The sequence below is a fragment of the Panthera leo genome, chromosome D2 (assembly GCF_018350215.1).
Source record: "Panthera leo isolate Ple1 chromosome D2, P.leo_Ple1_pat1.1, whole genome shotgun sequence".
In the NCBI taxonomy this organism is placed as follows: domain Eukaryota; kingdom Metazoa; phylum Chordata; class Mammalia; order Carnivora; family Felidae; genus Panthera; species Panthera leo.
In genome coordinates, this window is record NC_056689.1 from 57,851,962 (window position 1) to 57,864,427 (window position 12,466).

Genomic DNA, 12,466 nt, shown 5'->3' on the forward strand with positions numbered 1-12,466 from the left:
ACCAAGTTTACTAACAACTCCATCCTCCTGTCTCTCACATACCTGCTTCGCGCGGCAGCTGCAAGGGCTACAAGGGCAAATACAACGGAGACCTTTCCTTCGGGGGCTCATAGTTTACCCAGGGCCACCAGGCAGGCAATATATACTACTGGGTGAGAAGTGATAAGTGACACGAACGTCCTTTACTAACACGCGCTGCGAGTTCAGATGCGGGAGGGATGACTTCCGGCTAGGCGATCAGGGAGCTCTTCCTCGGAGAGGTAGTATTTGAGCAGAGCCTTGGAGAACAGCTTTCCATTCATGGAAACAAGGGCAAGGAAGACGTTCCAAGTGGAGGGAACAGCTTAAGCAAAGTCAACAAGTCGGGAACAGACACGTTGCCCATCCATAGATATACAAAACAATCCGTCTTCTTGGGAATCCTGTGGCCGGCATTTACGGGCCAGGAAGTTTTCTTGCCCCATAGCAGCTGGGAAAAGCCACGCTCCTGGGCCATTCTTCCTGGCAGTTGGCTCATGGACAGGAAGCCTCCCAGAACTGGCCCCGGCCGGGAAGGTACAGCCAGGCGGGGCGGGAATCGGTAGTTCGGGCACCCGGGGCATTGCAGCCTTACCCACAACGACTTGGACTTCACGACTCTATACTAGTCCTTTATTTCTGGTAGCGCCACAGCACCCCACACAGTGGATGCGGGGGGCGTGGTCCACATGAGCCGGAGCCAATGGGGAGGGAGGCCGAGGCGAGAGCCCCGCCCCCGACGTGACGCACGACCCCCGGACACAGGCTTCGCAGCCCCGGCTCCAGTCCCTGCAGTGGCTGTAACAAAACCCAGACCCCCAGGTCCGGGCCAATGGAGGCGATTTAGACTGGAGCGGGACCGCGTCTGTCAAAAACCCGACTCGGCAGCAGCGGCAGAGTCCAGAAGGAGAGCTGGAGCCGCTGCACTACTTCCCCGCCCCCGCCGGGATTTATTGAGTATTTGGACTGGACAATTAAGTGGCCCTGATGATGTTACCAAGCCCGGTCACCTCCACCCCTTTCTCAGTCAAAGACATTTTGAATCTGGAGCAGCAGCAGCAACAGCACTTCCACGGCGCGCACTTGCAGGCGGACTTGGAGCACCACTTCCACTCCGCACCGTGCATGCTGGCCGCCACCGAGGGGACTCAATTTTCTGACGGAGGGGAAGAAGACGAGGAAGAAGAGGGCGACAAACTGTCCTATTTGAACTCACTAGCCACAGCCGATGGCCACGGGGGCTCGGGGCTCTGTCCCCAGAGCTACGTCCACACAGTCCTGCGAGACTCGTGTAGCGGGCCTAAGGAACATGAAGAGGAGCCCGAGGTCGTGAGGGACCGGAGCCAAAGTGAGTAGAGGGGGAAAGAAAAGCCCCCGCACATCTGGAGCAATGGCGGAGCGCCCGCAAACAGCCCACAAACCTTGTCAGCAGTGCTTCCCGCCCCTTTAACCTTTGGCTGGGGTCATGCCTCGCCCTGGTCAACGACAGCTCCGCAAAGCGCAGGTGCCTGCGAGCGAGCCGGGTCAGAGGGAGAAGGACGAGGTGACCCCGACAACTACGCCTCCCGCCTCCCGGAGAGGAGAGGCAAGCCCCCAAGGGAAGGAAGGGAAAGTAATTGCTGCCCTGAGGCCGATAAGCAACACGGGTTCAGTAGTCAGGATCCAGCAGCTAGAGAGACAGCTTGAGCCTCTTCCTCTTTTCCCCCTAGCATGAGACGAGTTCTTTGAGGCCGGGACAGAGGTCCCCTCTTCTCCAAAAAAGATGATCCAAGCAGGTTGTGTTGGCAGGGCGCAGGAACTTTGGTAGAGACCAGCCAAGTGATTTCCTCACTTCTCTGCTTGGAGTTCAGTGTCCTGGACCCCAAGGCACCGGGCAGAGAGGGAAGGGACAGTCCGGGCGAGTGCGTGGGAACCCAGTGCATTTCCGTGTGCAGTATGTTCACACGGGAGAGTTTTTTGAAGATTCATAAGGTTATGCTTTGTGTCCCAGGCTGTGGGGCTGCAGGGTGAGTGAAAAACGCGCCGAACGTAGTCCTAGATCCCAGCTGCTCACATCTGATGGGAGGTGAATTGGGTAGGGAAGACAGGATAACTGAATATAGCTTCCAAGGAAGTGTCTGCTTCTGAGGGGAGAGAATCAAAGAACGTCTTTCCCAAGAGGAGGTCTGATGTGGCAGGAGCCAAGGCCTATACTCCTGACAGTTCCCCTGGGCCTAAAATCCACATAATACAGTCTAAATCAGTTAATCAAATTTCTTTTTTTCTCTCAAAGGTAACACACTCATCGTCACGCAGACATTTAGCCGGGGGCATGTTGTCTTTTAAAAGAAAAAAAAAAGTTCCTAGGCAATATAGGAGCGTTACACTCAAGCATTTTCTAACAGAAAGATTTTTCAGGCAACTCACACCAGCCCCCAAATACCAACATGCTTCACACCTTTGACTATCCTTAACATAGTGGAAGGCTAACAAGCTTGCAAATACTCTATAGTTATGATATAGTTGCAAGCTTTCATCCTGAAGACAGTCATTAGCACGCCGAGCCGCACATTTAATACAGAGTAATCTCTTTCTCGCTGATGCTCAAGTTCTAAATAAAGGCGAACTACCCCTCCCCATGGAACGTGCCTCCACCCTCTAAGGGCGTTCTGAGGGTGCTTGGGATGTCGCGGGGTCCCATGGCGCCAGCAGCCACAAACTTTCCAGAAAGTCCAGGCATTTACTACCGCACGCACCGCGCTGCCGCCCAAAGGGCCACAGTGCGCTGGGATAGGAACCGCGGTTAGGCTGGGAACTGCTAAGGGACGCTGTTGTTTTGCTTCTTCCGCAGAAAGCTGCCAGCTGAAGAAGCCTCTGGAGGTGGCCGGGGATTGTAAGGCGGCGGAGGAGAGCGAGAGACCCAAGCCACGCAGCCGCCGGAAGCCCCGGGTCCTCTTCTCGCAAGCCCAGGTCTTCGAGCTGGAACGCAGGTTCAAGCAGCAGAGGTACTTGTCGGCGCCCGAGCGCGAGCACCTCGCCAGCAGCTTGAAGCTCACGTCCACGCAGGTGAAGATCTGGTTCCAGAACCGCAGGTACAAGTGCAAGAGACAGCGGCAGGACAAGTCTCTGGAGCTGGGCGCGCACGCACCTCCGCCGCCACCGCGCCGCGTGGCAGTGCCTGTGCTGGTGCGGGACGGCAAGCCGTGCGTCACGCCGGGCGCGCAAGCCTACGGCGCGCCCTACAGCGTGGGTGCGGGCGCCTACTCCTACAACAGTTTCCCCGCCTATGGCTATGGGAACTCGGCCGCCGCCGCCGCCGCTGCCGCTGCCGCCGCCGCCGCCGCGGCGGCCTACAGCGGCAGCTACGGCTGTGCGTACCCGGCAGGCGGCGGCGGCGGCGGCGGCGGCGGCGGCGGCGGGGCCTCCGCGGCGGCCGCGGCCATGCAGCCCGCCTGCAGCGCTGCCGGAGGCGGCCCCTTTGTGAACGTGAGCAACCTAGGCGGCTTTGGCGGCGGTGGCGGCGCGCAGCCGTTGCACCAGGGTGCGGCGACCGGGGCTGCTTGCGCGCAGGGCACCTTGCAGGGCATCCGGGCCTGGTAGGCACGCGGCTGGTCACGCGGCAGTCGCCCCACTGCAGCCTGGCACCGCGGGACTGAAGCGCGAGAAAGGTTGGACCTTAGGGCCAGGTCCCCTCGTTAAAAAAAAAAAAAAAAAAAAAAAGCCACACAAAACAACAACAACAACAAAAGACAAGTCTCGATCCCCAGGGCCCCGGAGCACAGCTCGCGCGAAGCCTGGGGAAGGGGGATGAGGGGCGAGGAGGATGCCCGAGACCGGTCGCGGAGACTGTCTCTGAGGCAGAAACTCCGGCTGGGTGCCGGGGAGGACAATGGCCCCGACTCTGGCCCCGAAGTGAGTGCGAGAGGCTGGGACTCTGGCTTCCGTTTGGTTCTCCCAAACCAAGAAGGCCTTCTTTCCCCTTGGCCTTCCCGCGGCTTCCGCGAAATGTCGGCAGAAAACCCAAGGACAAAAAAAAAAAAAAAAAAAAGGCATGAAGGAGAGAAAAATGGGTGTCGTGGCTTGAGAAATCCCCAAGCCTTACCCACCCCTCTGCCCCTTTTGCGGCCCGGAGCGCCACACCACAGTCAATTTTCCTTTTCCCAACCGCCTGCCTTCCGCAGCAGATACCTCGGCCTGGATCTCCGGATTGTCAGGGGGTAGAACTCTGCGAGATAAACAAGCGAGGCATGATCAAACATTAGGGGGTCTGAACAAATCCGGGAGCTGGTGGCCCACCGGAGGTGTTACCAGGTTTCCTTTCTGTTTCATATTCTGTATTCAGCACATATAATATATCTATAACTATATCCACACGCCGTGTACACACCCGCTGCCATACACTACAGGAGTCAATAAACAAGGTGCAATATTTCCAAACCGTTGGTTGCAGACTTTGTTTCGCTCCCCAAAGTGGAGAGGGATCCTTTAAACGGGGGGAGAAGGATAGGCAATGAAAAGGTGCATAAGGGAAAGCAATCTTTCCTGGGCGATCGCAGGCCTGGCCTCTCCTGGGCCAGCCCCTGGGCTGCAAGTCTGTGTCCTCTTGGTTTTATTCATTAATTTCTCTTTTCTCTTGTGGGAGGACAGGTCGGAGACTCAGGGCCTTTTGAGGTCCCGGCTTTGTAATCCCCACAAGTTTTACCCAAATGCTTGGGCTAGTGTTTGGGCCTGCGTTAGACCAAGACTTAGACTCTGCCCCACCTCGAAGGTCGCCAGGGAAAAGGAAACCTCGCCCCCTGGCCCAGCTGTAGGCGGCGGGAAGGCGGTTCCTTCAGCGGCCGCCGCCGGGGCCTCTAGCGCGCCCAGGGGCGCTGCGCCCCGCCGCGGCCGAGTTCTCCCCCTCGGCCGCCCTCCCTTCTCCCCCGGCGGCCGCGGCTTTATGCGGCTCCTTGTCACTTGCGGAGAATGCCTGTGCGAGGTCTGTGCTGCCACACGGCCGATTGTGAGCGTGCCAAGGCGGGTGAATGGGGAGGCCTCAGAGCGCCGCGCCATTGTGGGGCCGGGCCTCGCTGAAAGACGGCTCCGGGCCGGGAAGGTGCGGAAAGAATGGCTTTTTATTGGAGTCCCGAACAAAAGGTGTGGTAGGAAGGCGAAGTCCCCTGCGCGAACAAAAACCCCAGCGCGTCGGGATTGACGTCCCCCCCGAGCTCCCCATTGCTTCTCAGAGCGGGGGCTTTGTGTAGCAGTCTGCTCAACAGAGGGACGGAGAAATGCGCGGGGGTTTTGTTCCCCACTTTTTGTGCGCTGGGGGAGGGAGCGGCAAGGGGGGACGGGGGCTGGGCGGGCAGCAGGGAGGGGCGCACTGATTAGGCCGGCCGGCCGCGGCGCGGAGACGTTCAGCGGGAGTCGGCGGCCTGAATGCAGGGTCATTATTGCTACAAGTTTAGCAATTTCGCCCTTACAGGAGGGGGCGGGGGCTGCTTGGCTGCTGCGGGGCCGCCGGGTTGGGGAATCTGCAGAGACCTGGTGGAGGAAGAAAAAGGAGGGGAAGAAAGGAGGGAAAGGAGGGAGGCAGGCAAGGGAATCCTCCAAAACTCGCTGACCGCCCAGGATGAGGCTTGGACAAGTCCAAAGAGGCCTAGCGGGAGGCTGGAAAGGCGGCGCCTAGGGGCGAAGACCCTCCCTCCCTTCACCTCTTCCGAGGCAGAAAAACCCTGGAGTTGAGCGTGAGTTATAGTGCACCAGTTTGGCGGTCCCTCACCTCCTTGCCGCCAGTTCCCTCCTCTCCTACGCCTCCCTGGAGCTAGGGCAACTCCTCCCACCACCCCTGTAGCCGCCGGGACGCCCCCAACCCCCTTCCTAGGGAGCCCTCTCTTCTGAAGCTGTTACATTCCCATGAGTTGCTTAGGGTAAAGGCTGGGGAGGGAATTCTCACTTCCTAACACGTTTCTCGCTACCCGTAGCCTGGAACCACTGACCCATCCATCCATCCAACAGTATTTACTGAGCACCTGTTAATATGTGTTCACTTGCACTGTTCTGAATGCTGGGGATGGTGAAAAAAAATACAATGTCTGCAGGCCTGTGGAGTTTTTAATTTAATTTAATTTAATTTAATTTTATATTTGTGGAGTTTATTTTAAAGAGTGTGCATGGGGGGGATGGAGTTAGACAACAAACAAGTAAATGGAAAAATAGTAGATAAATTCTTAAAAAGGAAATAAAACCAAATGCTGAAGGGAGTGGGTTTTTTTGGAGTAGATGATCAGAGCAAGCCAAGTTGAGATTACATTTAAGTTAATAATAGAATGACAAAAGGGAAGCCAGTCTTAGTAGTGCTTTGCCATTGTAACCTCCACCTCTCTGCACTCGCCCTCCTGGTGGTAAGGAATGGAATGACCTTCCACCCTGTCTTTCTGGTGAACTCTTGCTCCTCCTTCAAGGCCAAGCTTCTTTCCTGAACCACCCAAGTGGGGGTAATCACTCCCTCATATATGCCACCAGAGTCTTAGGTACTTTCCAATATCACAACATAGTGTCCTGCAAAGACTTATTTGTTTCTCTCCTTCCTCGTGAGGTCCTAGTGAGGTCATGGGGGACCAGGTTGACATCTTTTTCCTCCGGGACAAATAACACAGTAAGTAGGGGATCAGGGGGCCAGTGTCCTTAAGCACCACCTTCCCCAGCACATGCAGTGGCCCCAGTGATGTGGAGCTGTGACCTTGAGTCCTGGCTGCAAGGCAAATGATGAGCTGGACTCTTGACCCACCTGGGCAGGGCCAAGACACCTGAAATTGCCTGCAGAGGACACACAACCCATGCAGATCCCAGAGATATGTCCTGCCTTTGTACCCTGCAATGCTGCCTGGGGACCCAGCTTCCTGCAAGAGATTCTCACCCCTCACCCTACAGTTTAAACCATAGGAAAGGAAGCTGAGAACTTGGTGATGACCTGACACACCAGGGCACAAAGTTTAGGGCATGGGAGGGACACAGAGATAGGGAAGAGAGCGAGGACTCAGGCAGAGAGGGGTGGAAAGCCGAGATGTGTGTGATGAATCTGGGACCTGCATCTGGGACCCAATCCGCTTCTCTAATATTTGCAAGGCAAAGGGTATGGTAGGTGATCAAGATGCTGCCCTGCACTCTAGGCGTGTTCACTTCCGAGGCTGGATCTCGTCGCCTGCGCTCTAGGAACCCAAGGCTCCAGGAGCAGTTGCCCTCACTCCGCGGGGGGTTTCCTAGGTAAGCAGCTCCTTTTTCTCCCACCTAGTCTGTATCCTGCAGGCCATGGCCTCTAGATGCTCCCAGCGCCAGATCCCCACCTTCCTTGCCCGGTTTCCTCCTGGCCCGAGTTAATCTTCCTCTACTCTGCATCCTCCCTGTTTGGAAAAGAGGCGTGTGACTGTGGTAGAGGAAACAGAGTTGGTTCTATGGATTGGCTTCCACAAAGATTGCGTGTCTCGAGATACTTAAGTCAGACTGAACCACCTCCCTCCCTACTCCCCACTCTTCTCCAGAGCCTGAAGTCCCCGCGTATAAATAGCTCCCATCTCTTCGCTGAAGGATTTCCTTACTGCTAGTTGCTAGGGTTCTAGGGCCCTGGCCATCAAAGGGTGACAACCCTTGACCAACACAGCTACCTCCCTCTGAGCTCCCTCTCCCTCTGCAGGGAAAAGACATATCCTCTCCCAGCCCAAATTGCTGCTTCTTTCAATTGTTTTGTGAGACTCTGAGCAGGTGAAGTGAGTCATCCCTTGGGGTTCTGGTTTCTGAGCTCTAAGGAAGAGAAGGATAGATCATATGATTTTAGAAGTCACTTCTGGCTCAAACTCTCCTTACTTCCCTGAATGTACCGATAATCCCTCCCTACCCATGACTGGTACCACACTGGGCTCAAGAAGCGGGTAGGTACTACTGGTGAGAGAGTTGGAATAGGTTAAGGCCAGCAACTTTTTTCTGCAAAGCCTCATCTTGAAGGGGTGTAAGAGCTAGGCTCCGGAGCCAGGTTTTCTCCATTCTAATTTCAGTGCCACCACAACCAGTCGTAGAGACTTGAATAAGTTAAGAGCACTCTGAACCTTAGATTCCCCCCCCCCATAAAGTGGGTACACTTGTAACACTTCTCTCCTAGGTTTTTCTTTTACCGAAGCACAACACACAAATAAGTGTGCAATCAAATGAATGTTTATATATGTAAACACTTATGTGCCAATCACCTTGGCTTTGAAAATTAAATGAAGTGATCCTTGTAAAAGCAACTTAGCACAGTGTCTGGTATGCATCAACGGCGTAGGCCAGGCCGGCGCTAGCTGTTGTGCATGCTTAGAAGCCCAGGACTCTGTTCTGCCTTTGCGGCATTCGCAGGTCCTCAGGGGGAGCGCGGCAGGCGGGAGGATTTGCCACCCCAACACCGCAGGCGCGCGTCACCACGGGCAGGCGGAGCCCGGCGGGGCCTGCAGGGCTCGGAGAGCTTCGAAGAGGCTTGGACCTTGGCTGGGTTTGGGGAATTTGGCTGAAGGGGAAGGTGAAAGGAGGTTGCGGCCGAGCGGCGACCCCCCTCTAGCTCCTCAGTGCGTGGCAGGAAGAGTCGGGAGGGGAAACCCGGCTCCTCTCTGCAGGGCAGGACTTCCCCCGGGGTCCCGCGCCCCGCTGTTCCCGGGCGCCGCCAGCAGGACGCGGGGCCGCGCCACCCCGCAAGGGTGGGGCAGTGTGGGCGGGCGCTTCCCGGGAGAAAGGCGCGTGCGGGGCCCGGGTTGGTTCGGGGCCTCTCTCGCAGCCTCCGCCTCCGGCGTTTAGGGCTCAGGGCCCCGCAGCGGACTTCCCGGGCGCCTTCTCCCGACTCGAGGGCCCGAGCGCTGGGAGGCCGGCGGATTCTCCGCCACCGGAGTTCAGCGCTCGTCCGCGGCAGGTCCGGGCGCGAAGGGGGAGGATCCTCCGACCGGCGGCGGGCAGCGCAGGTGCCGCGGGGCCGGGCGCCGCCTCCCGGACCGGCCTGGCGCGGGAGCGCACCCGCGAGCCCCGGGAGAGCCTGGCCGCCCCTCGCGGTGACCGCCCAAGCCTGCGCAGCCGGCCGTCCCGACCATGCGCCCTGGGCGCCCAGGTAGGATACCCCGGGGAGGGTGCGGCGGATCCAGAAGGCCTCGGGAGGGAGTCCGGGGAGGTCTGTGCGGGAGGGGGCACTGAGCCCAAAGCCACATTTGCTTTGCGGACAGGACGCGCTTTTTTTTTTTTTTTTTTTTTTTTTTTTTAACCCAGACTGTCGGTAACATTAATAACAGCAAAGTTTTCTGACAAGGCGTTTAGAAAAATGTATGCAAGTATGAAACGCATGCAGAAAAGACGTGTTACCGCTCCCTGACTCTTCACGAGGCGAACATTGCCAAGAGACCATTCCCGGGATGAAGCAACAGAACGTTACGGGTCCCCCACCCCCTCCTCCTTCCGCCTGGGTCCCCACAGACTCCTTTCTTGGCACTATCCCCACCGCCAAGGGCAACCACTGTTGTGGCTTCTAACAGTATAGATTAGTTGTGCCTGATATGGAACATTCTATAAACGAAATCCTGTAGTATGTAGTCTTACGTTCCTGGCTTCTTTCGTTCGTGAGATGTATCTATCTTGCTGAGTGCACTTGTAGATCTTGGAGTATCCCATTGTATGAATACACCAGAAATAATTTATACTTTCTGCTGCTGATAAGCCTTTGGGTGGTTTCTGGTGTTTGTTGTGAATAGCGCTACTACAGACATTCTCGAACAGGATCCAATAGAACTTTCTGCAGAACTGTCTGCACAGACATTCTCCAACAGCATCTAATAGAACTTTGTGAACATGGAAATGTTCTCAATCTGTGCTGTCCAGTAGGATAGCCACAAGTCACATTTGGCTCTTGAGCACTTGAAATGTGGTTGGCTGAGGAATTAGATTTTTAGTTTCATTAAAATTGTAATTAATTTAAATATAAAGAGCCATATGTATTGGACAGCGCAGTTCTAGTATGTCTTTTGATGACTGTGGTAAATGTTTCTATTCAGTATATACCTAGGAGTGCAAACGTTTTGTCATAGGGAAAGAATACCAGCTTTCAGATTGTACCAAGCAGTTTTCTAAGGTTGGCAGCATCTATTTTCTCTCCCACGGGCAGTAGCACCACATGCTCCTCAATTCTTAATTTTTTCATTTTAGCCATTGTGCTGAGCATGTAGTTAAAAGGGGGCTTTTGTTCACTTTCAAGTAAGATTATGAAAATTGCCACTTCCCCATAGTAAAGGTGATGATGATGTTTGGAGGGGTTCTTGTGGACTGAGAGTTGTTATAAGGGTCTTAAATTTACCCTTTACCCCACCCACCCTTGCCAGCAGACTTCCCACACAATCAGCCTCCTCCCCTAGAAACTGGACCAGGGTTAGCAGGGCATTACGAAGGTGCCATGTGTTTGGAGGTGATCCATTTCCCATAATTCTTTGTTACATTATGCCTTCTTAAAATCAGTGCCCCTCTTCCTTTACTGTTATTTATTGGAATATCCCACCAGAAGAGATGATGAGATTGTTAGGCAGGCTACAGCCATGGCAGAGAAGCCAGGTTTTATGCTGGCTCAGTTTTAGTTTGCAACTTGGCTCTGCCTTGTATAAAATGGCATTAACAACCTTTGGGTGTGCTACCTCACCGGTTTGCTGAGAAGCAAAGTAAGTCCTGAGGAGCCAGCGGAGAAACTGCCTACTCTGTGTCAGTGTGTGTGTGTGTGTGTGTGTGTGTGTGTGTGTGTGTGTATGACTTTCTAATCCTCAGAATAACCATGTGAGTTAGGTATTCCTTGTTTACACATGCAGAAACTGAGGCTGAGAGACATTGAACCACTCTTCTCTAGGCCACTCGGCTGGTAAGCAGCAGTAACCCCAATAGGACTTTCTGCCTGTGCCAGAGACCATTTCTGATGTTTTTTATCTCCCTTCCCTGGGTAAACAGAGCCCTGGCTGGTGCAGATCTTGAAATTCTGAATCAGATGTTCTCTGTGAAGACTCCCTTTGGACAGAACCAAATTGATCATTAACCACTTGTCTGTTGCTAGTTAAGCAGAGGAAGTGTTTGTTATGTTGTAATAACAGTGGAATTCACTTTGTGTGACACACAAATTCTTGGAAAGTTGTGTACAAAGAGCCTTTTGCTTGTGGGGAGGGAGAAAAATTGAATACATTTTTAAGTTTATTCCTGGAATTTGTTGCCTAAAAGTATCCCAAAATGAATTATTTTGTAAAGTGAAGGATCCTTTTGAAATATGAATAATAACACAGGGTTTTCACATAATAAGCAAGAGCCACTCAAAATTATGTGTAAGATTCATCAACATTTTGCATTTACTTCTTATTAAGAAGGGCTCTCATGAAAGTTTCACCTGGACCATCTTGACATCTCGAGTTCTCTGAGAGGTCTACAGATTAGTTCTCTATCCAGATGCGAGAAGTAACTAGAAACCCAGTACCCCCGGTGGCTACTGGTGGATTCAGGCTTAGTTTGGGTGGGATTTACAGTCCCTGATCATGCAGTGAGCCTCTAAAAAAGGGGCTCAAGAGTCAAATGGGTTATTGGATTAGATGACCTTTAAGCTTTGAGATTCTTTCAGCCATGAGATTCTTTAAATTTGTTACATACCTATAGATCCAGCATAGATTTCTGCTGTCCTGGTAGGAAGGGCCTTAGAAATTGCCAGAGTCCATCTCTTTTCTGGTGCTGAATCCTGATGTGATCCTGGGCACGTAACTGTCCATGTCTCCTGGACAGCACCCATGGGGGAACCACTCGCCTCTCTACTCCCTATGTGTGAGGGAGTTCTGCCTTCTGTTCACGTGAAATCCTCCTCCTGCAGCTTCCCTCAGCTGCTCCTCCAATTCCCCACAGATGTCCGCTCCTTCTGCGTGTCAGTTCTTCAAATATGTGAAGCCAGCCATTGACTTTGCTTCTTTCTCCGGGTGAAATAGCCTCAGTTTCGTTGACTATTCTCTGCCTCCTGGCCATTCTTCAGTGGATGGTCTCTAGCTCTCCCATTTCTTCTGTGCTGGGCTATTCTGGTGTATTCCTCAAGGTGGTCCCCTCCTCCTAAGCCTTTGAACACTTAAATCTTCACCTTCCCCTACTCTTCTGAGAAGGCTGAGGCCCACTGGGAGGCTGTCCTGCATGGGTGCCACTCTCCTCAATTTATGTTTTTATTCATCTTCAGAGGAATAAGCATCTGTTCTTTTTTTTTAATTTTATTTTTTAAATTTACATCCAACTTAGCATATAGTGCAACAATGATTTCAGGAGTAGATTCCTTAATGCCCCTTACCCATTTAGCCCATCCCCCCTCCCATAACGCCTCCAGTAACCCTCAGTTTGTTCTCCATATTTATGAGTGTCTTATGCTTTGTCCCCCTCCCTGTTTTTGTATTATTTTTGTTTCCCTTCCCTTATGTTCATCTGTTTGTCT

General features: G+C 53.7%; 1 protein-coding gene across 1 annotated transcript; it reads left to right on the forward strand.

The window, feature by feature from the left end:
- Positions 1–824: 824 nt before the first annotated feature.
- On the forward strand, positions 825–3,694 carry NKX2-3 (NK2 homeobox 3). The gene is made up of 2 exons (XM_042908503.1): positions 825–1,366; positions 2,849–3,694. The coding sequence occupies exons 1-2, from the start codon at positions 1,006–1,008 to the stop codon at positions 3,595–3,597; spliced, it is 1,110 nt and encodes a 369-aa protein (XP_042764437.1). The 5' UTR covers positions 825–1,005; the 3' UTR covers positions 3,598–3,694.
- The last annotated feature ends 8,772 nt before the right edge of the window (positions 3,695–12,466 follow it).